Source organism: Rutidosis leptorrhynchoides, unplaced genomic scaffold (assembly GCF_046630445.1).
Source record: "Rutidosis leptorrhynchoides isolate AG116_Rl617_1_P2 unplaced genomic scaffold, CSIRO_AGI_Rlap_v1 contig247, whole genome shotgun sequence".
Lineage (NCBI taxonomy): Eukaryota > Viridiplantae > Streptophyta > Magnoliopsida > Asterales > Asteraceae > Rutidosis > Rutidosis leptorrhynchoides.
Genome location: NW_027266496.1, coordinates 242 through 26595, shown reverse-complemented (window position 1 = coordinate 26595; position 26354 = coordinate 242). Strand labels below are relative to the sequence as shown.

General features: G+C 35.8%; 5 protein-coding genes across 5 annotated transcripts; 2 read left to right on the top strand and 3 right to left on the bottom strand.

Moving 5' to 3' along the window:
- Nucleotides 1-3023: 3023 nt before the first annotated feature.
- On the bottom strand, nt 3024-6908 carry LOC139882235 (DEK domain-containing chromatin-associated protein 1-like). The gene is made up of 11 exons (XM_071866596.1): nt 6504-6908; nt 6368-6401; nt 6065-6144; nt 5876-5935; nt 5584-5694; nt 5414-5494; nt 5262-5330; nt 3754-4261; nt 3427-3515; nt 3287-3317; nt 3024-3190 (listed from the first exon to the last, which is right to left on the bottom strand). The coding sequence occupies exons 1-11, from the start codon at nt 6906-6908 to the stop codon at nt 3024-3026; spliced, it is 1635 nt and encodes a 544-aa protein (XP_071722697.1).
- A 1764-nt stretch (nt 6909-8672) lies between these two features.
- Nucleotides 8673-11223, top strand: LOC139882231 (SWI/SNF complex subunit SWI3A). Its single transcript, XM_071866591.1, has 6 exons — nt 8673-8733; nt 8817-9337; nt 9721-10209; nt 10338-10510; nt 10783-10921; nt 11026-11223. Exons 1-6 carry the CDS (start codon nt 8673-8675, stop codon nt 11221-11223), a joined length of 1581 nt encoding a protein of 526 aa, XP_071722692.1.
- A 520-nt stretch (nt 11224-11743) lies between these two features.
- Nucleotides 11744-15783, bottom strand: LOC139882234 (ACT domain-containing protein ACR6-like). The gene is made up of 9 exons (XM_071866595.1): nt 15749-15783; nt 13955-13981; nt 13523-13564; nt 13391-13436; nt 13196-13310; nt 13043-13110; nt 12399-12962; nt 12213-12317; nt 11744-12130 (listed from the first exon to the last, which is right to left on the bottom strand). The coding sequence occupies exons 1-9, from the start codon at nt 15781-15783 to the stop codon at nt 11744-11746; spliced, it is 1389 nt and encodes a 462-aa protein (XP_071722696.1).
- A 304-nt stretch (nt 15784-16087) lies between these two features.
- Nucleotides 16088-19104, top strand: LOC139882233 (recQ-mediated genome instability protein 1-like). Its single transcript, XM_071866593.1, has 8 exons — nt 16088-16585; nt 16719-16889; nt 16968-17113; nt 17418-17551; nt 17919-18394; nt 18506-18616; nt 18699-18827; nt 18931-19104. Exons 1-8 carry the CDS (start codon nt 16088-16090, stop codon nt 19102-19104), a joined length of 1839 nt encoding a protein of 612 aa, XP_071722694.1.
- Nucleotides 19105-19475: 371 nt separating this feature from the next.
- On the bottom strand, nt 19476-20984 carry LOC139882243 (11-beta-hydroxysteroid dehydrogenase 1A-like). The gene is made up of 5 exons (XM_071866602.1): nt 20802-20984; nt 20520-20712; nt 20328-20413; nt 19918-20214; nt 19476-19766 (listed from the first exon to the last, which is right to left on the bottom strand). The coding sequence occupies exons 1-5, from the start codon at nt 20982-20984 to the stop codon at nt 19476-19478; spliced, it is 1050 nt and encodes a 349-aa protein (XP_071722703.1).
- Between the last annotated feature and the right edge of the window lie 5370 nt (nt 20985-26354).

The following is a 26354-nucleotide window of genomic DNA, read 5'->3' as shown; positions in this document are numbered from 1 at the left end:
ATTTATGTTAGATTAAGTATGTTGTTGCACGTGGCATTAATAAATAATGTGGTTAAATTGCTATGGTAAGCATGCTTTCGCATTTAATTTGAGTCTGATTATGATAGTGACCACGTCATTGACACGTGCACTTTCTGCTACATGGTATCCAATTAGTATGATGGTGATGACAAAAGTAAAATTTTACATATAACATATTCATAATTGCAATAGTACTTTTCTTTTGAGGAGTACAGTACTAGTACTTGGTTCATTTCAAAAAATAAAAATTAAATTAGGCAAAATATTTTCAAGTTTTGGTTAGTACTTGTATTATTCTCAAAAAATAAATATGTTATGAGTATTGATCATCTTATTCCATATTTCCATTCCAAACAAAAAATGCATACTCCTATATATACTTTTGATCGATTCCCAAACTTACGCGTCACTAAATAATGGCTGCATGATCATAATGGTTGGGTAATATGCACTAATGTCTATTTGAAAAAAACACAACTTTGTTTAAATAAATATATTGCCGCAATAATTAAAGTCGATGGATTTGATAAACATTATATATGTCATCTCATATCCCTAAAATTAACTTAATTAAATTCTCATTCATGTATGTAGATGTAGTGTGCTTTAATTAACAATGCTGCTACTAATATTTAATCTCTAGTTAACTAGTCCCTTCACTGATTTTTTTTTTTTTTTTTTGAAATGTGTATATTTATATTTTGTGGGTTCAAATTTGAATTAGCAATAAAGAAAGAAGGAACACGACAGATATACCTTTTGAATATGTTTTTCACGTAAGGGGGTAAAAATACAACATAACATTCAGCTGTTTTTTCTTTTGTTATGAAAAAATGCAGCCCTATCTACGCTATACATTTTTAGGCCTACAATTAGGAATTCAGAAATTAAATGCACCACAAACATATGATACAGAGCATTTGCAGGGAGTTTTTCCCTTTATCTGCATATTTATTTACTGTGCCAAACATTAAATTGGTTTTTTTTTTTTTTTAAATCTTGGAGGATTGTATTGCAAATTATTTGAAAGGGAAGAAGAAGAAGGAGACCATAACTGAATATAAGGGACTGCAAAAAACATCAGCTTGTCTACTTTTCTTTGCACACAAACATTGTCTATCACAGCTGTCTCTTCAGCTCCACAGCCTGTTGACCAAATTTCCTTTCCTTCTTATTTCTCTCTCTTTTCTCTTTTTTCATTAATTTGAATGAACAAGATTACGTCTGTTATTTTGTGTTATAAGAAGTGTTGTATCGAATTGGACTAATAAATAAGCAAGTGGACCAACATAATAAATAAAATAAAATCCACGCGCAATTTAAGAAGAAGCTCAACTATAATCTGAACAAAAAAATTTCAAAAAATAAAATCTGAAGAAAAGATACATTTAAGTATTTTTCGTGTACACGAGTGGAGGTTTTTTTTTTTTTTTGCTTCATACTGTATTTGCATTATTACAGAATTAGTAGTAGACTAGTATTATTTTTGGTTGCGTCTTCTCTTTTAAAAGAAATATAATTTCAGGGATCGAACAGAGAAGCTCGGCTGTGGACAACAGCCAAAGCCCATGCCCAAGGAGGTGGAAAGTAGAAAGTGAGAAGGATAAAACTGTGCATTGGGATATACTATTCCCTCAATTAGTTCGTGACATGAGGGTTTTTATCCGTCTAGGATTAACTAAAAACTCTAAATACCAAAATTGTCCTCATCTATTTCTTTTAGTTCGTGACATGAGGGTTTTTATCCGTCTAGGATTAACTAAAAACTCTAAACACCAAATTGTCCTCATCTATTTCTTTTCAAAAGACTTGATTTACATGCATTTTTATAATTATCATATATACATTCTTTACATTAAATAATTATATATTTAACTATATTCTTTTCACTATTATCTTAAAAAAAAAAAAAAAAAATCAGTTTATATAAAAACAACATATAAAATACCTAAAAAAATGCACCTAAATTTTTTCCTCCCAAACAGATACAAAGAGTGAAACAGCGAGGACGTTTACCAAGACAGCGAGGGGCGGACCGGATACAAGTTAAGAGGGGCACTTTTGTCATTTTACATAGACGATGCATCAGACACACCACCTGGAGAAATGCACTAGTTTTGCTCAACTGAGAATCAAGTTGAAGAGTAGCTAATTTCTGAGCTATGAAAATGGCTACTTCGACCCTAAAAAAAAAGAAGAAGAAAATGGCTACTTCAAATATTATCTCTCCAAAATATGCTTATTCGGGGGGTTTTGTTTATAAATATAAAAAGCTTCTGAAAACAAATATTATAGGAAGATGAAAAATTCACATCCCTATAATTTGTATGTTTGGACATTCCTACTTCGGGAGTAATGATAAGTGGCGAAAAGAAAACACTAAGGACGATATAGCAAGAATTAAAATATTAGAGACTATTGGGATTTGAAATACAAACATGAGGGGTGTTTATGCTGGATTAAAAAAGGATTTCCAAACATGACGGGTTAAAACACAAAAACAAGTGATTCAAGAAAGGACATCCAACTACGAGCTAGAACATACATTATTGGTAAATTTTAGAAACAAAAGTTTATATGAATTTTACCAGCTAATCCAAAACTCATTACAATTCAAACAAGGGAAAATCCAGTGACGGACTTGAAAAATATTGAACAAAGTGTTGATAAGTACAGCTAAAAGATCATCCTGATTAAGACAAATCTAAGAGAAACTAGTAAAGGAAACTTTAAAGTCAGATCAGTACTGTAAATTACTTGACCGATGAAGGAGCCACTAAACCGATGAAGGAGCCACTACCGCATATGGTACAGAGCCAACCCAGCAAAATACTTTCATCTGAAAAGGGAATAAATCCAAACAGCATCAAAAGTTTAGTATTCATGCAATCTGCTGATAAAAAGATCAATCTAGATAGAAATGTGGCTGAAAAGTTTGTCACTCACCTCGGATGTCCCGAAAAATCATATCATGTTGAGGTATGTTGTCTAACTAAAACTGGCTAAGCATCATCATTCCCATCTTTGTCTCCATTACCTGCATCCTCATTGTCATCTTCAGCTCCCTCACTGTCTTCCTCTTCCTCATCCGACATGTTATTTATCACGTCAGTGATAATATCCTTCACCTCTGCCTTCCTTGTCATGAGATCCACACTAAAGTGGGTACCTAAAACACCAAATTTATTACATATTGATCAGAAGAAAGAGGGAAACAAAATAAATGAAACACTCTAAACTTGTAAAGTAGGAAGATAAGAATTACCAAGCTGGCGGAGAATGTCAGATAAAGTAGCCTGCATATCAAGCAACAGACAACAAGTTAACAACATTGGGTAAAAAAATTACGAGACAAATGGAAGTCAATTGATTAAATAGATCGGATACTTATCAGCTACAACTTACAGTATTAAAATCCACTTCCTTTAGAATTGAAACAACTACTGCATGCAACTCTTCCCTGGTGGGTTCTTTGGCCTTCTTCTTAGTTTTCCCTACAACAAAGAGCCACAAATTCTCAAACTTCATGAACAAGTCTTAGCACTAGATAAGAGACCTTTCAAAATTCACCCCAAAGAGTAATGCATAGCTTTAGTTCCATGATGTTTTACATACTCCATTCAAAATGATTTCTCGACACCATGGAAATTGTGATGTGGCACCCATATACGTCACAAAGCAAAATCATCAGATAAAAAAAAAAAAAAAAAAAACTGACAGCATAAAAAAGACCACAATTGCAACATTTTATTCTACCTTCAGTCTTTGGAGCTGTTGACCTGCTTGATTGCTTCTTTTCTGAAGTCTTGTCTTTGCTGGGAACAGTTTTCTCCTTGGGATTCTCCTTCTTGACCTTTGTTTTTTTGGATGCAGAAGTCTTTGATTTAGAGGTACCTTCAGCATCAGTAGTTTTCCTCTTTGAAGATGAACTGGTAGAATTTTTAGCAGACTTCACTGGAGCCTTTGCCGAAGAGCCCTTCTTACCACTTGCAGATTTTTCCTTGCTTTTGGACCCAGAAACCTCCTTTACGTCTTTTTTGCTAGATGTCTTCTCCTTTGCTTCATCTTCTCCTTCCTCTGATTTCGTCTCCTCATTATCACTGTCTTTCTTCAGTGCTGCATCAGCATCATGGTCTTCATCCATGTCGTCTTTAGCATCTGGTGAACCAGCTTTGTCATCATCTTCTTCTTCCTTAGATGCATCCTTTTCTTGATCTTGTGCCTTGGGTGTTTGCTTCCGCTTCTACAGAATGTAGCAGGAAAAAAAAATCTGAGCAATTAAGAGAAACTACACAGTGAAATAATACATGATGGAGTTAAAACTGTATATCAGAAAAGATAGAGTTGGAACGAGAATCATTTAATCAAAAGAGAAGCAAAAGTGTTCTAGATGTGTCAAATTCATCAACAAAACAAAAGATGGCCAGTATTAATTGTCATATAAACTCAAATAATAAAGCAAACAGCAAAAGTAATTAAACAAGTCACAACCGAGTATGAGTGCAATCAAGACCACTTTGATATACATCAGCACAGTTTCATGATTGAACAATGCCCTTTTATACCTATTGAATAGCTTTAACATAGAGATGAACCAATCAACACAATGCAATCACACAATTAATTCTGAATGCAAAAGATTGAAAATCACTTCTAGAAAGTGAACAAAAGCGGAAACCTAAAGAGTTATCATGTAGATGCAAAGCAATGCCGGACCTATTACAAACATAGCAAACAACTCATAAAAGAAGTCCATAAACACAAATCATGCCACTACCTAACTGGCATGCTAGATATATGTCATCAAGTGAAGGATAGTGACAGAATCTATCACAAATAGTTCATAATTAAAATTTTAAAAAATAACTATAAAACAAGCAAACTGTATTGGATGTTAAAGAAGAAAGTTAACCAACTACGCTACATCCGTCATGAATGAATCAGAGCATTGTATAAACTATGCACATAGAAAGATGATATTTTTTACCAAGATAAGCAGCTTAACTATCAACTTTACTTTCCAAATAACCATTGGGTGCATTGGTTGGAAAAGCAAAGAAACCAAAAAACCGAACAAGTGGATGAAACTAGTCACTTCATATGATTGAACTCATAGAAGAAACAGCTACAGATTATATGTAATGATTTGGTTTAAACCATCATCAAAAGCCAAGTAAAAGTTGTTCAACAAAAAAATATTCATTCTAACAAAAAATTGGGAAACTGTTAACATGACTGACCTTGCCCGATGCATCTGATGCCTCTCCCCCACTCTTTTTGGTGGGTGTGACCTTTCTCTTTTTACCTTTCTGTAAAACAAGAAACCAAAAGTTTACAGAGTTCCATGTCAACAAGCCTGCATCAGTTGCAGCAAAAACCAATTAACACAAACCTGTTCCTTTTCAGCCAGCATAACATCAGTTGTAGCGTGTGGTGATTCCAAAAACTCCAATAGTTTAACAGAGAGTTCATCCTGAAACAAATCACAGTTTCAGCAAACAACAATAATAAAATAGGACATTGATTTGGGGAAGACTAAGAAATGTCTAGTAATGTATACACCTTTTTCACACTGGTCTTGTTTACTGGAATATTGAGAACATCGCAAAACTCAAGCAGCTTATCTTTGACACATTTATCAAGCTTTTCTTTAATTTTGGATTTCTGCTTTTCCTGTTGCCAACATTAAAAGTACCTCAATCAAGACAGTTTCCAGTAATACACAGATAGGTAAGCAGAAATTAATTTGCATCGAAATAGCAAGGAGTGGTTTGTTTTCTCTGGGGAGGATATTTACAAAGTATCCATTCATACATAACACTATCAAAACAAAAGATACAAATCAAGAGTGTACCTCATTCTCAACCCACACAAAACCTGAGAACTGGCCTATGTTTTTCTTCAAGCTGTGAACCTGTACATATAACACATATGTCAGCAACAATACACAAAATGCTGTGAAGCCTTTATCGAACAACTTAACAAAAAAATATAATTTAATATGTAGATTGGCTTTAAGAAATGAAAGAAAACAAACAGCCACCTTTGCTTTCTTTCCAAAAAGTATAGTATGGAGCATCTGCAGGTTGTCATCAGGTTTTCTTTTGGATAACTTGAAAGCCACTGATACAAAGATCAAAATTAGGCCATTCTTCTCTAAAAATAAATGTAAGGTACATAAAACTGAAAAGAGAACACAGCATGCTGAACGAATGAAGGACATTATGTTATCCCCTATTAAATTCAAGGAATCTACTTTAGTGTTTATGAAATAAACCAAAGGAACTTAAGGATTTCAATAGGCAAAGTGAGCACAAAATGATTGGGAAAGTCAAAGTGAGCATGCCATTAGGAATATCTCTAAGCTGTGTCCCACGACCCTGAAATCAATCAAAACAAATAAGATACATTTCAGTACCCAGTTCAAAACAAACTCAAACAAATGCTAGATAAGGCTTAAAATATTGCAAAAAAAAAATTACCTTCCCAATAGAGACTGGTTTTGGAGTAGAAGACCTGGGTGTGGATGGAGCAGAGTACCTCTCAACAAGCTTCCTCTCTCTCGTTGGTCTATCAGTGCTAGGTGTAACGAGATCTTTGCTAATTGATTCGTCGGCCTTTTTCTTCTTCTTCTTCTTCTGGGAGTCAGTCTCCTCCTCTCCGTTTTCTTCAGCTTCGTCTCCATCTTTCTCTTTGGCATCATCTTCTTCTTTTTCTTCTTCTACTACTTCATCTTTCTGAGGGAGCTCAGGTTCAGTCGTCTCTTTCTCCTTCTCCATCTCTTTCTCTTCAACTTCCTTACCACCTGCTTCTTCAACCTCTTTCTCTTGCAGCGGAGGAGGGGGAGGGGCGTCCGCTTTCTTCTCCTCTAGGGTTTCGCTCGCCATGGATAATAAATAAATTACACAGAAATAAAAGACAAATCTGAGTGCGAGAGTGAGATTTGCTAAAACCCTAATCTAGGGCTTAGATCGATCGATTGAATAATTAAACTTTTGGGAGGGAGAGAGTGAGAAATTAGAGAGGAGAATTGGGGGAAATATGATCTGAATTTGAGAGTTAGGTTTGGGGGGGTAAATCAAATTGAAAATGAAAATTTTGGGGGACGAAGAATTTGGAGAAGCGGGGGTTTCAAAAATTTTGGCATCAAAAATATTTTAGTCAATGTTCCCGGCAAACCACATCTGAAAAGTTTTTATTTTCCCTTTTAGTTTATTTTTTCCCTCTTTAGATCGAATATCGAATAATTTTTCCATTTTTCTTTATTTTTTTGATAATCCAATCAGTTGAATAATGTTTTTTTTAGAGGATTCAATTGAATAATGTTAAGATAAATTTATAATTGCGGTTCAATTCATTGATGAAAATTTTGGTTTGAAGTGATTCATCAATGGAAAATTCATCTTTTTCTGAACTTTTTTTATATAAATGGGTAATTTGTATTTTCTAATTAGTTGTTATAAACTTAGAACTAATGGCAATATCAGTTAACCAATATCAATTTTACAAAGTAAAAATTATAGAGAAATCGAATCGATTGAATAAACAAGAGCCAATAATCGTTAACAACAAATTTTTTTAGACATTACGAGTTAATTTCTAAATCTCTTCGTAAATTTTATTTTTATTAGAACAAAAATGTCAATACTTATAAGTAAATACCACGACTCAATCGAAACGAGAACAAACTACGCCTAACCATATTCCATAATAAAATCGAATGTGGAGCAACTTTTGGCATTTTTCTAATTTAGATAGAGAAAATAAATCTGAAAAAATAAATTTCTTCTTTATTTTTCTTGTCGTCTGCCGCAATCTCACCACCTCCTCACTCCATCGTTTTTCAAACCCCACTTATATTCTCGCAGAAAATACAGGCCACGACAAATTCTAGTCCCGTCGTCGTTTGAATATTTTTCGACGACGGTAAGGCTCTCCTTTTTTTTCTCCGCAATTTTGAATGGCTCTCACTTAGATCTACTCATTTTGGTTATGTGTTTTCACTCTTCGTATTTCTTTTCTCACTTTTCCTCATTTTTTCTAACGGGGTCGACTTCATTTTTTATGAGTGGGTGGTCTTCGGTGGCAACAAGTGGCTTTTGAAGCTCTCTCGAGTCTTTATGTACGATTTGGGGGGCAGGGGCTTTATTCGGATAGCATCTCCTTTTTTCGGTATGAGTTGCAGTATATGCAGTGGTGGCCGATGGTGGCCAGAGATATGTGATAATTTCGATAATTTTCAGGCATTTGTGCCATCCAAGATTTGGTTTATCGCATGTGGTGGTGGTGATTACCGGTCGGCGATCGACCGTATGTACTTTAAGCGAATTATAGATCTATCAACTTAGTGGCTCTATATTTATTCGACTTTATTATACTTGTTCGATCATGATTATAAATTTATGTATTATAATATATTTATCAAATTCAAATCTACGAGACAACTCGATTATAAAAAAAATCAAACATCATGTTAATTTTATTTATTTATTTACAACAACATCCTTCGCGCAAACTCAACGATCCATTGCTAAAGAAAAAAGCCCAGTAAACCAAACCAAACATTCATTCGGCGTGACCCAATTATAACGATTCATTCATTCGAGTTTAAAGCAAAAGAACTCGAGCAAGCAAAAGTAACGAGATCCGAGATGGAAGACCCGAATCCGAATGAACCAGAGCTCGACCTCTATACCATTCCCATTAACTCCAGTAAGTCAGTCCTTCTTCCTCTAATCCTCCTAAGCTTAAATTTCATGGCTTGATAATAATTACAAAATGAAATTGTGTGCTAGGTTGGTTTTGTTGGGACGACATTCATGAAACCGAAAGACTCTCTCTCAAAGAATTCTTCGACAGCTCTTCGATTTCGCGTACTCCCAAAATCTACAAAGAGTACAGAGACTTCATCATCAACAAGTACAGAGAAGACCCTTCTCGTCGTCTTACGTTTACCCAAGTCCGTAAATCCCTCGTCGGCGATGTCAGCTTGCTTCATAAGGTCTTCCTCTTTCTCGAGAAGTGGGGGCTCATCAATTTCTTGCAAGGCGACGATGGTGGTGATGCGACGCAGGAGCCGGAAGCGGGCAAAGTTATCGTCGAACAAGGACCACCCAGTGGAGTGAGGGTTGTGGCAATGCCAAATTTAATTAAGCCAATATCGATGCCTTCCCAAAATTTCGATGGGATTGGAGATAATGGGATCAAGCTTCCGCCTTTAGCTTCCTATTCAGATGTGTTTGGAGATTTGGGGAAGCAGTTGCAGTGTGGGAATTGTGGTGAAGGTTGTGACTTAGGCTGCTATGAGTATACCAAGGTATATGCTTGATAAAATAAAATGTTGCTGAATGCCTATATTTTGATTAAATTTGCTTTTGGCAGTTATTCATTTGTCATTTTTGTCATTAAAGAGGTTGTTCTGTGTTCTATATGGCATCTGAGTAATTGCTTGGCGAAGTCACAGCAACCTTCTTTCTTGTGGCTGTTTACCTCGTGATTTTTAGTTTGTCGTTTTCCTTAAATGATTGCTTGATTCCTTGCATCCACGACTAGTTTATGTAGTGACCATGTGCCTGAATTTAGTTTAACAAACCAGTTTAGTTGCTATTGGAAACTTGTAGGTTGTGCAAGCACGTCCTTGTGGTTGGTTGTCTAAGCGTTTCTGATTGTTAGTTTTTTATTTGATTATCACAATGGCAGGGTAATTTTATACTGTGCTCAAAATGCTTCAAAGATGGAAATTATGGGGAGAAGAGGTCTGTGGACGATTTCATGTTCAAAGGCAGCTCTGGAAGCAACAATAGTAGTGCTGGATCTGTTTGGACCGAGGCTGAAACTTTGCTCCTGTTGGAATCTGTGTTGAAACATGGAGACAATTGGGATCTTGTCGCTCAAAGTGTACAAACAAAGACTAGACTGGACTGTATATTGAAGCTTATTGAGCTGCCTTTTGGGGACTTCTTAATGCGTTCGGCACATGGAGGCGGTAATTCAATGGGCATCAGTTTGGATGTGAATAGTTTGAAAACAGATAACTTACCTTCAACTGAGAATCAAGAGACTGTCAGAACAGAGGATCAAAGAAATGAGCCGACAAATCAGAGTGCGGAACATGGAAGCGACGAACCTCCTTCGAAAAGACAATGCATTACTCCCCTTTCCGATGACAGTAGTATACTGATGAAACAAGTAAGAGTCATTTCATGGTCTTCCACTTTCGTATTTACTATTCCTCACATTAATTACTTGAAAAATGGAAGAATGTTTATCCTGTTGATTAAAGATCACTTAAATAATATGGCTACTTTTGGCATTAGGTGGCCCGTATCTCAACTATGGTCGGCCCAGACATTGCAGCGGCTGCTGCTGAGGCTGCAGTCAATGCTCTTTGTGATGAAAGTTCATGCCCAAGAGAAATATTTGATACTGATGATGATGATGTTTTACCTAACGGAAGGCAGTCTGCTCCTCAGCCTCATGAATCAGAGAGGTGTGTAATTCATTAGGATTTGTTTAGCTGTTGAATTCTTGCCAACTTTCTTCTCTGTAGAAAATTTCTTATACTTTCATATATGTTTCAGGGTCATTGAGCAAGATGATTTAGATATGAAAAAAGGGTCTAATCAAACAGGTATTTGTTGCCACATGAATGCTTTTGTGCTTCTGTTTATTGTTTAATGGTTCCATCCTGGAGATTTCATGTTATATCCATCTGGTTATTCTTTCTTGGATTGCAGAAAGTGATGAGATTGTCGAAGGGAGGAATGGCATACCTCTGACTTTACGAATGAGAGCTGCAATTGGAACAGCTTTTGGATCAGCAGCTGCTCATGCTAGATTGTTGGCTGCCAAGGAAGAAAGAGAGATTGAACTTTTAGTTGCAACCATAATCGATGCCCAGGTCTGTCTGTCAAGGCTTCACGATCTTCATGTTTCCTTTTTCGTACTTTCAAGTTGTAAAACTTATTTCTAATTTTCCTCTTCTTCGAATGAATGCTTGTTCAGATGAAGAAGTTGGATTGCAAAATGAAGCATATTGATGATCTGGAGCTTATGATGGAGAAGGATAGCCTTGAAATAGACAAGGTTAAAGAGAGGCTTGTAGCAGAGCGGATAGATGTCTTACAAAAGGCTTTCTCTGCCGGCATATCCAAATCAAAGGATCATACAATTGTCAAATCTGAAACCAGTGGCTTCAACTAATCAAGTGGTTGTACTTGTACCTCACAATTTAAACACGCGCCAATTAGATCAGATTAAGGTAGGAACTTCAGAATTCTAATTCTTGTATGTGCCTATGTGATTGCCCTATTAATCTGTTGTATTGTATAAGGGCTAGTATAAACTCATGTTGTTACGAAGTCCTTTTAATTATTATCTTTGTTTTGCCCATTGCAATTTGTGGCCTTTTCTACTTGTCAAAACAATGTAAGGTCATGGTCTCAAACAAATGTTCAAGTTCTTTTTTGGAAATTGTCATAACACAAGGGTGAGATATTAGGACTACTCTTAGTGTAAACTGCAACAGAGCATTTTTCATCTTATAAAACTTACATTTCCTATTCTGTTTATTAACCAATTCTGTACAACTTTCTCATTCTCTACACTCAATCAATTGCAGACTGCAAATACCAACTTTATGTACAAAGCTAACTATTTAACTGCTGGCTTCATAAATTTTAATCATATGCTACTTCTAGGACTTGCTTAATAATATATCATATCAAATTTCCATCACTTTCGTTGAGAGGGACTTTTGCAAATCGACTATTGAGTAGGATTTGACTAGCTTGAAGTTTTGGAAACTTCCTCCTTTGAAAAGTTTTCTGAAAAGGAAACTTCCTGAGGTCTCTGGGATAAGCTTAGGAGGGAGATTCAAGCTGCCTTTTACTTGTAGTGTAGTTTGCCCTACTTGTCTCCGAATAGAATCCACAATTTTGGTGTCTACAAGGTCACCTGACACGTCTGTCACTAGGAAACTATCTTTCACTTTCCCATTCATAGTAGAAATTTCCGCTCTTCTGACCCACAAACCATTCTCACGAAATATCCTGGTAATATCAGCGAGCAATCCAAACCGGTCATCTGTGCACAGATCAAGTTCCAGGCCCTGCAACATTTAGGCAATATTACTTCTTCATTCTAAACCTGGAAAAACCTTGTTCAACAAGGTAGTGTATGGCTATATATACCTCTGTGGCCCTTCGTTGAATTGCCGCTTCTAGACAATCTATAACACGTTGCTGTTCTGCTTCTGAGCTAATTGGGAGTCCATCCACGTGTCTGATATAGTATTCCTGCTAAATCGCCAAATCATTAGTGACGAAAAATGGTTACTTTACATTTTTGGGTTTAACACTGTTTAAGTTTGTTCATACCTGGTAAGCTTCCATTCGTCCAGAGATGACCGTTCCATGGAAAACTAAATACTCCATATCAGTTAGAGTGCAGAGGATATCGAAAAACAACTTAGGCCGATCTTCAGACCTGATGGTGACAACCGTGTAATCCCTATCACAACAATCCAAGATGGTCACGTGAGGACTAGAGGTACTATAGTTTAAGACCTCTGGTTTTTCAAAGTCTCTGTCATCATAGAACATCTGGTGCAATCTTCGGCCTCTATGTATAACCCCAACTGATGAAATTGTTATTCGTGGGATCCTGAAATCAAAACTTCCTTTGAGGACATTGTATAGGAGTTCTTTAACCATATACAGCTGACTGGGTTCTTCAATTCTATTAACATGAAAAATAGCTGCAGCTCTTCCGTTGTGAGTCCATATCTCCGCATCTACCACGTTGTAGCCGAGGTCCGAGAGAACTGCACATATTTCTGATAGCAATCCAGGCCTGTCTGAGCCAGTTAGCTCTATTAACGTATACTGTTTATCACAAGACTTTCTAATTGAACTTTGGAAACATGCTTTGGCTTCAACACTCTGCAAAAGAAGTTTGTAAAAGATAATTCAGATATAGCTAGCTCTAGTTTATAAACTAATAGTGTGATATTGGGAATTACCTTCTGTATGTAATTAAGTGTATCTTCATCTTGAATCTTATTCCCTCCATTGTCAATCACATGAAACACTAAAAACAGAATTCAGAAAAACAAAAATAGGCAGAGAGTACTTTTCACAAACAGAGTATGATCATAAATTTTATATATACATACCATCCATAAACCACTCTCCATCAGAAGATATGTAAGCCTTTGATATAACAAGGTCAAGATCTGTCAAGAATTGAACAACTTCTAGCAGAATACCATGCCTATTGATACTGTCAACCTAGCTAAAACTACCCAATTTAGATTCAATGGAAATGCACAACACTTGATAATAATCATATATTTTGCGCCTTAAGTTACCTTTATCAGAGTTGCATGCTCACAAGCATCATTGTCAATCACAACTCTGCAACAAACGAATCAGGAAAAAAATTATTTGGGATATAGAAATTAAAATTAAGAACCCCAAAATTAGAAATTTTACTTAATTACCTAGGAGGGTTCATTCTCCTAACAAGCTTCGTGTATTCATCAACAACATCAATATCCATTACTATCGATTTGAAGCTATCAGCCAAAAAAAAAAAGCTATAAAGAGAAAGAAAAAGAAAACTTGTAGCTGAAGAATGAGTATTTGGCCATTTTTATAAATCGCATTGTTGTGGAGGGTTATAGAAGATGGATGAGAGAGATAGGCGGTTAAAGGAAGTTCCAACGTAATTGGCGGTGGAGATGACGTGGACACTTTCCGTTGGTCCCAAGTAAACAGTTAAAAGGCGTTAGTTGCAATAATTCCTTTTTAATTGTTATTAATTTATTATTATCTCGAGTAGACTGCTGGCTGGATAAAATATTGGAGTATGTGTATTTTCTCCTCGTTTTTTGTGTCCCGCGCGGGGAATTTAAATCCCCACGTGATATGATTCATCAGATGACGTGGAATGCAATTCGCTATTCAATCAATTTCGGCGATTTCCATCTCAGCATAATTTCTCCTCAAGATTATCAAAATAATAACTTCAAAAAAAAAGATTATCAAAATAATTTAAAATGACATAAAAAAACATAGTGCATTTTTTAGGATGGATGGAGTATATTATCCTACAGTTTGGATAAAAGTGACGAAATATAAGTAAATCAATATTGCAACTGAATGTAATTCAAAAAAAATATTGCAACTGAAAACTTTGGAACTGCACATAGTACATTGGTTTTAGAAAATGAATTTCTGATTCATATATTGGTTTTTGGTGAACAAGTCCATCCCGACAACTATTTATTAGAAAGTTACTTTTTTTAGCGGTGTACTTTCCGATAAATATCGTATATGAAGATTGATCTGACGATTTCTAAAAATATAATATGTTTATCGAGTTTCTTTCCCTCTCGTCTCCTTCAACGTGTTTCGGAATGAAGGAGAGACGATAGATAAAAAATTATTTATTCATTTTTTTTAAGTTTGATTTGGTTTAAGTTTTGGTTCAATTTCGATTCGGTCCGATTATAATCAGGTTTAGAATAACAAAGTCTATGTGGAATTTTTTTACACGTAAGTGACTCGTGCCACTCTATGATTGACTGTAAGTGCCAACTCGGCCAAAATTAACGTCCGTTAGGATCGAAGGACTAAAGAATTTAAAAAAACATAAACATTAAGATAAAAAATAAACTTTATATTTAAAGGGACGAAACAATTCAAAAACGCTTCAAACATAAACCAAACGGTTATTTTTGCCAAAAAATAACTAAACTGGCTATCCCTAATAGTACTAGTTTTTATGAGATTTGGTCACTTTATGAGATTTAATATAATGACCACGCAACCGATAATTGATCTGCCGATAATTAATATACCAGCTAATTGCAAGCAAATATTCGCATGCAGTTCATCAGAAAAACTTTCCCCAACTACAAAAGGAAAAAAAACGAGACATTCTAATTTATCCACGTAGGTTATTCTCAATGTAATTAAAAATACACCAAACTTTTTAAATTTTTGGGTGAACGATATATCAACTGCTATAAGTGCAGGGTTTGGTAATGGTTTAATTTTATTGTATGCATGTTAATTAAATACTCCGTAATAAAGACGATATCATATATTTATTGACCAAGGCATTATTTTACCTAACTACTCCAAATATTACGACTCTACGTCATTGAAATTTATGCTATTTAGTTTGATAGAGCATTAGAGAATAGAGATTGTTGAAGTCAATTCTGGTGAGCAAAGTTGACATGTTAGCTAAGCTAAATTACAAGAGAAGTTAATTAGAGATCACTTACTCACTAATAAGGTGATATGATTATTGTAAATATTGAATTCAAATGCAACCATTTATTAATGAAAAAAATCGTATATAATCCATTTGTTAAGGTAGTTAAAAGCCTGTTTTAAAACTTAATTAGAACCGATCGCTCTTACGTTTTAAAATTGGCAACCGCTCTAGCTCCTATCTCTTAGAGCGGACGGAAGCTCCTATCTCTTAGAGCGGATGGATAAGTGCCGACAGCATTTAATTTCGACACGTAGGATCAGCAAGAACTTTGTCGTTCCCGTTCTCATTTTTGGTATATGATAAAAAATTAAATTTATTATTTAGTCTAATTAGAATGTATTGACGAAGCGCTATACGGTCTAAAATTTTTTCATTTCAGTCTCAAGATTTCTATAATATTATTTTTTAGTCCAATAATGAGAACTTTCGTTGGTTCTACATTTCTACCATTTTACGTTTCACACTTTCATCCATTCTTCATAGTAACTTGATTTTAAGTTTTAACTATTACTTCAAGTTTAATAAAATAAAATAAATAAAAAGAAAGAAAAAAATTTATTGTGAGACTCGGGTGAGGGAGGTACATATAGTCGGCCCAATCCGTAATAAGCATGTAGTCAAATGGGCCTGAGAGCCCAAATTCTAGTTATTTCCATCCTCAGCTCTTTCCACGAAACTTAAAAATGGAGGGAAAATCAATAAACCCTCTGCAAAAAAGAACTCCCAATTGGGATAAAAAACAATTTAATTCAACTATTTGGACGATCTACACTTTACAATGCCAAGAAGACGTCTTCGATTGACATGCGTTTCTGATGACGAAGAAGCCGACGATGAAGTCCAGATCCAAAACCCTCCTAACCCACCACCCGCACCCGCTAATCAGGAACCCGTTACAATCATCTCCGACGACGACTTTGTCGACGTCTCAGACAACCTGTCAACTCCATCTCCTACTTCTTCACCGCCGCCGCCGCCGCCGCCCAATCCCACCACTTCTGCTCCTCCAGTGTATTCTAGCATGAGCACTGGCTCTCCAATTGGGGATCTTCTGGCGGGAATGGGATTGAGGCTTAAAAATGAGTGGTTGGATGCTTGCGTTCGCGGACTTGAAGGTTCTGGTCAGGGCTTCGCAATTTTTGATTTGAATACAAAAGCAAAGCTCTGTTTTGAGCAGTTTTTGTTCTCCGACATGAATCGGTCTGGTGGCGGGGTGTTGCCTGAAAATGTGCATACTTTAAACATGGTCGATTTAAAGGGACCCTTTGTCTTGCAGGTGCGCATAGTGTATTTGGTTTTAGATAATATATATATATTTTTTCATATGAAATGTGTTTGTGCTAGTGAGTAGGAGAGTGTTTTCATATGAACTATTTTTGGCATGCCTGATGTAAATTTTCAATTTGTAGGTAGATGAGATAGTTAATATCAGCTGTCCTCTGAGGGGCAGATACCAGGAGACACCGCCCGGAATTAAGAGGTGTCTCAAGTTGTCCATGACAGATGGTGTCCAGCGTGTTTTTGCCATGGAATACAAGCCCATTAATGATCTCAAAGTTTTCTCCCCTGCTGGGTTGAAGGTTTTTCATTTTCATCTTCTTTTTGTTACTGTAAGACTATTATTCTGGGACGTTTTTCTTAGTCTCTGTTAGTTGTAGGTTGCTATTTGTAACGTACATGTCCGGCGTGGTCTTCTAATGCTGGTGCCTGAAGCTTTCACAGTTTTAGGAGGGATGGTTGAAGAGCTAGAAGCAGCTCGTGAGCGTCTCGTGACTGAAGTTAATAAGCCACCAAGGGGGAAAAGGTAGTTGCTAAGTGACCAGGATGTCTAGTATTTTTTATTTTATTTTTCTGAAATTCTGATGTTCATGTTGCATGAGTCATGAGTGAGAATGGCAGGTAGGAAAAATCTGTTTTTCAAGAATGTTGTTTTGAATTACTGGCTGTTACCATCCTTGAATTGGTTAAATTCAGATCTTGTCTTGTCTCCGACAGTTGGTCTGCACAATAAATTGATTTATGGTCCTCTAAAGGTCTTTGGTCAACACTGATTTGTGGAATCCATAATCTAACGTAAACTCATGTTCAGTTCTCTGTCCTCGATGCAGAACAAGAGAAGGAGCTGCAACTCCTTTATCAACTCGAGCCACTCACGCTGCATGGCCATCAAATGTCGGCGATACTCAAGAGCAGCCTAATGTTTCTGCTCATTTTGCAACTCCTTTGCAAGCGAGTCAACGAGGTTGGTTTGTTTCCCTTACCCTAGCAAGTTTCTATCGTTGTCAATTGTTTCTTCTTGCTCTTTTTCTTTCGGTGTTTTCTTTTCTGAAAATGATCGTTAGGAATACTTCTAAGACACCAATAGTTATGGTTGATTTGAGTTTGGAAGTTGAGGGTTGTCAGATATGGGTTGGCTATATAAACTTTTAGAATTCCATACTGGAGCTGTGTTATATAATGAGCTTCATGAAACTGTAGATAAATTGGAAATCTCAATCAAACTGTGTACTATGTGCATTGTGGTATACAAAAATGCACTATGAATTTATGAGGGAGCAGTCCTAATTCAAGCCTCAAACTTATTCTGTCGTCTTTATTGTGTACTGCAGCTGCTACTTCGGTTGGATCTTGCACAATAAGATGCCAAAGAATTACGGAAACTGTATCTGTTCCCATTCGTGTACAAACTTCCATGTCCAATCAATCATCTACTATTTTTCCAGATGTCGAGGAAATGCATACTAATTCTGGTCCGGAGAGCAGGACTGATGTTACTCATAACATGAACTCTGATTCTGAAATGCATGTTGATACAGTTCCTGTCAGCAGGAATAATGTTACTTCTCATATAAATTCCGACACTACCATGCATGTTGATACTGCTCCTGTCCGCAGACAAGATGCTGCTAATGACTTGAATCGAAATGCTGAAATAGCTCCGGAGGATATTCATATGGCAACTGAGTTTGAGAACCCCCACATGCTGTCTGGATTCACTGACACCCCATTCACGTACATGGCTCGTTTATCTTCCAAGTGGGCTGCAATGAATGGGAGAGCACCCTCTGTTCAGGGAAAAATTAAGGTATGCATGATTTCGATTTTCTTTTGTCAATTTGATGTGTATAAAATTAATAATAAAACTTGAACCCCCTTCTTAATATCTATGTCTGATATGTGAACCAATATCTTCTAGTGCTTTTTGACTGGTGTTAAAGGATTCCAATACAAGCAGAGGACAACATATGAACTACACGTTTATGTTGATGATGGCAGTCTCATTTCTGAGATCCTCATTGATCATAATGTGAGTTCAGCTCTGACTTTCACTTTTTGATTTTATGACCTTTGAAGTTTCTTGTTATTGACATCATCTGTGCTATATTCAGGTTGTGCAGAGAGGAATAGGTTATTCTCCGGGAGAAGTAACTGCTGCTCTTAGTTCTTCAGACAAGAAAATATGCAGTGATATGAAACACACTCTGAAACAATTCCAGAAATTTTTAGCCAATTTCGAGGTCATATAGTCTCATCTGCTTATTAATGGTCTTTTTGTGTGATATCTTTGGAATAATTGTGGATCTGCCTATCCTTTAATAGCATATCATGTTTTCGTTTCAGGGCACAATGCTTGTACAGATAAATGAGAGTTCTCATCTTCCTGTCGCCCACGAGATGAGTCAAGGATGTACCGCTTATGATGCAAGGTCACTTCTTAGAAGATGTAAGAAGTCCTTAGCTCCGGCACAAGCACCAGTACGAGCTCCTATTGAGGCCATTGATTTATCCCCTTGAGAAGCTTGCTTTAAGTTGCTCAATTTTCGAATGGAGTAGAAAAGTCCATAATGGAACCACTCGTCCTAGGTTATGAAACGTTTTTCACTCGGAAAGCTTTTCAGATTCAGGACCAAAAAGATCCTGTTAGGATGTTTGAATGTCAGAATTAGTTAGGTTTATTTATAGATTATGATTGAATTAGATTCCTAATGACAGGGATGTAAAGTTCAACTTCTCCGCAATCTATGATTTATGTTACTTACATAAGTTCGTATTCATCTGGTGTAAGTTTGTAGATTAAATACAACGTAAGTTTATTTGTTGACCAGTGAGCTAATCCTATCATCACAGAACAAAATACAAAACTACTCCAGTAGCAGTAAAGTGATTCACTCCGACTTGATTTGAGTGTTGTGGAGCGTATCAGGGTAGAAAATGTGTTTGGCTCCTGTGAAATCGAGAATCTTCTTGGAAGGAGCCTGGTATGCAGGCTCACCTGGTCTAGTGCAGTAGAGGAACCTGAGAGTCCAATCAAGCACGTCTGGGCAAAACACTTTCCAGTAATAGCTCATCTTGAACCAACCTGGAACTGTCACGTATTTATCTCCTCGGCAAGCTCCATTCACTATCGCCTTGGCACAATTCCTTACTGAGGCCACTGGCAATGCTCCCAGTTGAACCTACACATATGAACATGTAGTTAGTATATATTAAGTAATTAATATTCATTTAAGAAAAATTACTATGTAATTAGTATGCTTCGGCCCTAGTTCTGAGGACTATGCTTTCATCGGAGGACTAGGTTTATTATGCAAGTACATTGTTACATACATCTCTCAACTCCGGGTCAAAAACAGTTTCCCCTTCCTTCCTCACAAATTTGCCTTGGGTCATCTCCGACTCCACGAACCCAGGTGTGGCGATTGTTATCGGAATGTCCGAACCGAATTCTGTTCTCAACGTCTCAAACACACTCAACAATGCAGCTTTACTTGCATTGTAGATGCTCATTCTCGGCGTCGGCAGCCATGCTCCAGACGAAGAAAGAACCACAATCTTGCCATTGTTTGCTCTCAGATGTTCAACTGCAAATCGAGTTGAATATACCGATCCCCAGAAGTTTGTGTCCTAAAAAGTATAAGCAGACACCATTATTGTTCATTAGAATAATCACTTAGTTACCTCATTTTACAATTTGCATCCATCAAAATTGAATAAGATTGGGAAAATTGATGATTTACCATGACGGTCCGAAAATCAGTAATATCATCTGCCTCTTCTAGACAACAAACTTGTGTCACACCAGCATTATTAACAAGATGGTCCACTGCACCATTCATACATATCAAGTTATTGATATCTTCATATACAAGTAACTAAGCAAGAGTAACTAACGTGTAGTACAAGGCAAGATAATTAAAATTTTCACTTACATCTACCAAAATAGTTAACCGTTTCATCGACCATTCTCTTACAATCTTCAACTTTGGAAACGTCTCCACGAATAGTAATAACACCAGGCGAACCGATTTCGCGAGCTGTCTCTGCTACTTCTTCTAGTTGTTTCTCTCTTCGAGCCACTATTGCTAAAAATGCTCCCCTGCTTCCATATTCATACGCCAAATGCTGCCCAAAAAATATATTTTGATCATCAATAACTCAAATTAAAAATATGATTACCTTAATTGTTTTTGGATTAATGAACAAGATTATACCTCGCCAATGCCGGAGGAAGCTCCAGTGATGAGCACAACTTTGCCGGCGACGTTTTCACTGGTAAAGAAGCTTAAAACAGAGAGAAAGCACTTGTAGAAGTAGATTGGAGGCACAAGAAAACAGAAACAGAAGAAACTGAACATGGGTGCCATTAGGTTTAAGCTCTGATTAATCAAATCCATTCTGATGGACCAAAATTAAGAGACAGAGAAAGATTCTAAGGATAAAATGTGAATTGTTGAATGAATATGGATTTTATAAATGAGATATTGCCATGGATAGAATTTAAAAGAGAGTAGGAGCTGGATGGCGGTGTTGCATGTTTGTTAAGAACACGACACGTTGTCACTGGTGAGATCCAAGCTTAGCTTAGCGTTTTGTCTTTTTTTTTCGTATATCTTGTAACCGATACTTTTGCCGCTTTGATTTATTTTTTCTTAAAAAAGTATTATGCAATTAGTTTGGAATAACTAAATATGAACTCCTTGTATTTATGATTTTTTAGCAAACAAACCTAACTTTGCTATAGTTACAATTGGGTCTACAATTTTTAGTTTTACTACACTTGAATAGCTAAATTTGTCCCTCTCGAACTTTAATATCCAACTAAGATAATACAATCATCAAATTTCTATTCATTCGCAATTATCAAATTTTTTTTATACTTTTTCCACCTATAAATCTTCAAAATTATGCGCTCTCAAGAGCCGAACACCAACATTCCAAAAAAATAAACGTAAAACTATTAAATCATGACTGTCCTGATTGACATGAAAGTACCATTTTATTTATAATATAATTAAGCTTCGATCTATATATTAATCTATATAGACCAATTCATTCTCTTGAGTAGACGGTATAACAAACATATAGTATTATTAATACTATAGTACCCCCCTAATATAATTAGTTGATCACATTAATTTATTGATTAAACTAGTAATTTAGCTTCAAGTACCCTTCTTCTATTAACCCTTGCTATGAAATCATCAGCTCTTCTGCTAAGTTCCACATCAGATGAAGTAATCTTAGCCGTCTGATTGTTTGGTTTCTCCATAGATTTTCCCTGAAGTACTGATTCTGACCTGATAATTTCCAGGATTTTCCTTCACCTTGCTTCTTCACAACATTTCCTAGTGACAAATTATTATCTCCCATCTCTTTCATCGTCTTCACTTCACACCGTCGGAGTTTTTGGCTCCGGCTAATATACTCGTCGTAATACACGTCGCTAATTATAGCCGGAGAGTTAGACTTACCGGAGGAAGTAAAGAACTTAGATTCTCCAATTAGGGCAACAATTATAAGATTGCCTAATACTAGAAATAAAGACTTTGGTGTAAGCAAGACTGCTGAGCTAATAATGGATTTCATAGAAGAAGATATGGTGAAGCATAATACTAGAATAAAGATTAATGCTATGAAAAAATACAGCAACAAACTGTCAAAAAAATGATATTGCTTGTTAATCTTCTGCATCTTGGAGTAATTAAAATGAGGGTTTACTTTAGGATTTTATATATATTGTATGTGAGCTAATTAATTAAACTAAAATTACCCTGCCATTTAAGAAATGAAGAGAGACTCTGAGTTCAGAGGCAGGAAAATGAGAGAAGCCGTCTGACTGAATTCAAAGCAAACAAAATACACTGGGATTTTATAGCAATTGGAAAAGTAACTTATTTTGTGGAACATTAATCACATGAATTTTTTTTATGACTTTTGTAAAAGTTATATGGCAATGTTAATGTACATTAGGCACTTTCGTTTATGTTTTTTATTTATTTACTTTTGCTTTCTTCAATTTTTTTCCCCTCATGTTTCATGAATTCACCACATTTGAAATTGATGTAGTTAAAATCCCGTTCCGAAATATAAAATGGGGCTGTTCTACCTTCCGAAATCTGCAAGCGTTTCAATTTCTAGCGTTCCAATTTCTATCTCTAGGAATGTGTGCTAACGTAACTTTAGTTATGATATGTAGGATCGGTAGGAATTTTGCTCCTACCATTTTTATTTATAGTCCCTAGTATAAATAAATTTATAATCAGGTCCCATCAGAATATGTTGGTGGACTACACGGGCCCTAAAGTTTTTCATTTTAGTCCCCAGATTTTTTTAATGTTATTTTTAGTCCAGTGTATATATCCTTAATTTTGCCTTTCATGATGTAGGGGGGTCGCAATTTTCAAATGTTAATGTTCTGATTTTAGACGAACACAGTGTTTAATGAGACAGTGACTCGATTATAGACGAGCTTTGCTTTTATGAATTATGGATCTTAACTAAATTGAAGGGAAATGTCCACTAAAACTACTTTTTTTTTTTTTTATTTACACACTGAGTTTGCTTATTGGAGAAGAAGTGGACTGTGTCATAAAGGAATTGTCTATCCTTTTCTCCAAATATATCGACCAACCCCACATAATACATTTGTTTAAAGGAAAAAAGTTGGTTCAATAATTCAGAGGAAGTGGAGTACTAAAGTTGTTTGTCTGATAAAGTCATTTATCATATTTAATTTATATCAATCGTGTAATTTAAAATCGCCTAATTAAGGTGGTCGCACGAGATCGGTCCGAATCACGATTGGTTTGAAATCGACAATTTTATAGACGATATCATTTCGGTTCATGAACTAGTAGTTTCGGTTCAACATCCTTGATTTCAAATTCCATATTACATTAACAGGCATAGAATAGAATCAAGATCTACTCGTGAGCGAAAACCGAATTAATCGGTTCGACGAGTTTCGGTTCTGGTCCAGTTGAGGGTCGGAAACGGCTCCAGACCACCACCTCTGGGATTATCTTATTGGGTAGTTCTAGACTTCTAGTATAGGTTTGCAAATCACAGATAAATAAATTGATTAATTTGCAAATCTCCAGTCTGGCTCTGGGATCATCACAGATTCACAATATATATTAAGAGTTTTCCAAAGTGCACGAGTGGGTTTTAATTAGTGGATTAATTACTCGTACTAATAAACAAAGTACGTATATCAGTACGTGCATGTACCGTATAGTCTGTGGCGCCAAGTGAATAATAGACATTAGTGAAACAAGATTCCGTATCATCAAAGGTAAGTACAAAAAGCTTTACAGCCTAAAAGCCAACAAATCAACATTCCTCCGTTCATTAATTAACGGATAGAATTAGAATTCCGTTAGAGTGCTACTATTACTGATCTGAATGATGTATAATGGGCCTTAGCCCACGAGAGTTCGACTGTTAAAATTGAAAGGAAATCGTCTAATGAGCCATCAGTTGAATGCAGCCCAATTACCATAATTTAAGGTAGCAAGAAGCAGTTTTTTTTTTTTTTAGTTGAAGAGTTAAAGATGCCCGAGTTAACTTGTGTTCTTGTTATCATCGGGAAAAAAAAATCGTGTTCGCGTTCAGTAAATTCCAAATAAAATGTATACTCCTCAAAATTAGACGAAAACTATAGATATTATCGGACAACATCATTCACTACTTTTACCAAATTTTGTATGTTAGGTAACAATATCTAAAAAAGCGTCATACTCATAGGTTAGGTGAAGTTAGGTTGTGTATTAACATCAAGAAAATCGAGAAAAAGATTTGTTTTTCAAGATTCATTACATTAATTGTATCTGATTTACAAATACACGAGACAGAAAGATCACACAATTACGTATGTATGTATGTGAGTGTGATCTTGTATTATAAGTTACATTCAGCGAATTACAATTAAAAGAGGAAAAGAAAAAGGTCAAAGCAGTCATTAAGAGGAGGAAGATACACTGAAAGCCACCCAGAGAAAGCAAAAGAGCCCCATATATGTATTTCTTCCTTAGTAAGCCTCATGATCCTGTAAAATTCCAAAACACTCACTTGTTAAACGGAAACAACAACAATAGCCGCAAGGCTCGATTTTATCATGTGGAGTCGGCTTATTCGTGTTTGAAAAGCGAGAGAGTGGAGTAATTGATTTTTTATTTTATTAAAAAATGTGATAACTTACTTTGTTGGGAATTATGAAATCAACAAATTTTTTCTTGCCTTTGCCATTGGGAGAGGATTTGATAATATTGCTGTTGCTGCTGCTCCCAATTCCTTGATGCTGTTGTTGACGTTTCTTGATTTGCTCTCTCACTAACTTGTCATACAAGTAAGCTGCCCCTTTAAATTGTGGAAGAACAAGCCATGCCACAAATACTAATTTCACGCTATACCATATCGGTATCCTACAATATTAATCACAATTAATTATATTTTGCTCATGATCAAGAAACTAAACAAAAATTGGTGACGTCACGACATGTACCATTGTAGAATTGGTTCAAGCACCATCTCGGCAAGAGTTAGGAATGAATATAAGATCCAATAGGCAAGCCACTGCTCATCATCTTCCTTTGTTGGACTCTCTATAGCAACAACTGAAGCATATCTACCATAAAAACAAAATATTATTAGCAATATTAATTATTGTTACAAATTTATTTAGTACACTGACAATTAAGATTGTAATTGAAGATATATACTTACAAGGGGTATAACAACATAGTCACAGGCCTGCAAATTAACAAAATAACAAGCTGATTACTAATTGATCACACCATAATATCCAAAATTAAGAAGAAGAAGAAGAAGAAGAAGAAGAAGATAATGATTACCCAGCAATTGAGTGAGCATTTGTGAGAAAAGTCCAAAATCGGGTCATCTTTGTGGTTTTAATAAAAAGTTTGAATCAATCAAAACCAAATTGAAGAGATGTATCAGAGTTTTTACTTTTGTTTTGGAGATATTATTTAGGAAGCTGGTTGTTGAAGGAAGATAATGGTGTGACTTGTGGAGTAAATATATAGGGGAGGAGAGAAAAAAAGTAGACACGTGGCAAGATTTGAGCCAAGAATCCGATTCTGCCTTAAACCCATCGAACTAGATTTAGCACAGTCCAGACTGTATTTAAGTGGGTTTCGATATACAATAAATAAAGTATATATCGGACCTTCCAATTCTTTCAAGTAATACTCCGTATTAGTATAGTTTAATGTCGATTTCATGATCTGGAAATTGAGAAAGCTACAGCAATATTGTTTGTTATTTTCTCCCGAGGAGAAGCCACGTGTCCATGTTACTAGATTTAAAAACAGTCGGCCGACATGATTTCCTTGGTCCGATGTAAAACACTCAAAACTTGGAAACAGATGATAGTTTTATAATGTCCACGCTTCAAGTAATGATTGAAACTTATAAATTAAATTAAATAAAGGCTCACTTACACAGTCGTTTTCTAACTATTCCACTAATTATAATGAAAGATTTGGGTTGACGATCTGATGATCTTAAGTGTCGTTTATCAACTGGTCACTAAAATTAATGGAGTTGGAATTTTGTTGATTACATGATATTATTGATATAGCAGTGGGGTCTACTCTCGCTATCAGCTCTCGTCACAAAAGGATTTTATGGAAAATGTTGTCATGGCCCACAAGTCTTTGTTCTAATAGCCCATGATCATAACACGACAAAAAAAGTTAAACGTGAGGAGCCCTCTTGAACGTTCATTATCATCATGGGATAAA

What these genes read in the sequence shown, in the direction of transcription:
- LOC139882235 (XM_071866596.1), bottom strand. Translation starts at nt 6,908, where the DNA reads ATGGCGAGCGAAACCCTAGAGGAGAAGAAAGCGGACGCCCCTCCCCCT. An exon ending in AACCAGTCTCTATTGGGAAG is followed by an intron (nt 6,402 to 6,503) that starts GTAATTTTTTTT and finishes GATTGATTTCAG; the next exon opens with GGTCGTGGGACACAGCTTAG. An exon ending in TGACATTCTCCGCCAGCTTG is followed by an intron (nt 3,191 to 3,286) that starts GTAATTCTTATC and finishes TTGGTGTTTTAG; the next exon opens with GTACCCACTTTAGTGTGGAT.
- LOC139882231 (XM_071866591.1), top strand. Translation starts at nt 8,673, where the DNA reads ATGGAAGACCCGAATCCGAATGAACCAGAGCTCGACCTCTATACCATT. An exon ending in GCTGCTATGAGTATACCAAG is followed by an intron (nt 9,338 to 9,720) that starts GTATATGCTTGA and finishes TCACAATGGCAG; the next exon opens with GGTAATTTTATACTGTGCTC. An exon ending in CAACCATAATCGATGCCCAG is followed by an intron (nt 10,922 to 11,025) that starts GTCTGTCTGTCA and finishes ATGCTTGTTCAG; the next exon opens with ATGAAGAAGTTGGATTGCAA.
- LOC139882234 (XM_071866595.1), bottom strand. Translation starts at nt 15,783, where the DNA reads ATGGATGAAAGTGTGAAACGTAAAATGGTAGAAAT. An exon ending in AGCATGCAACTCTGATAAAG is followed by an intron (nt 13,311 to 13,390) that starts GTAACTTAAGGC and finishes AGTTTTAGCTAG; the next exon opens with GTTGACAGTATCAATAGGCA. An exon ending in TTCAACGAAGGGCCACAGAG is followed by an intron (nt 12,131 to 12,212) that starts GTATATATAGCC and finishes TAAATGTTGCAG; the next exon opens with GGCCTGGAACTTGATCTGTG.
- LOC139882233 (XM_071866593.1), top strand. Translation starts at nt 16,088, where the DNA reads ATGCCAAGAAGACGTCTTCGATTGACATGCGTTTCTGATGACGAAGAA. An exon ending in AGGGACCCTTTGTCTTGCAG is followed by an intron (nt 16,586 to 16,718) that starts GTGCGCATAGTG and finishes TTCAATTTGTAG; the next exon opens with GTAGATGAGATAGTTAATAT. An exon ending in TTTGCAAGCGAGTCAACGAG is followed by an intron (nt 17,552 to 17,918) that starts GTTGGTTTGTTT and finishes TGTGTACTGCAG; the next exon opens with CTGCTACTTCGGTTGGATCT.
- LOC139882243 (XM_071866602.1), bottom strand. Translation starts at nt 20,984, where the DNA reads ATGGATTTGATTAATCAGAGCTTAAACCTAATGGCACCCATGTTCAGT. An exon ending in CTTCCTCCGGCATTGGCGAG is followed by an intron (nt 20,713 to 20,801) that starts GTATAATCTTGT and finishes TTTTTTGGGCAG; the next exon opens with CATTTGGCGTATGAATATGG. An exon ending in TTGACCCGGAGTTGAGAGAT is followed by an intron (nt 19,767 to 19,917) that starts GTATGTAACAAT and finishes TCATATGTGTAG; the next exon opens with GTTCAACTGGGAGCATTGCC.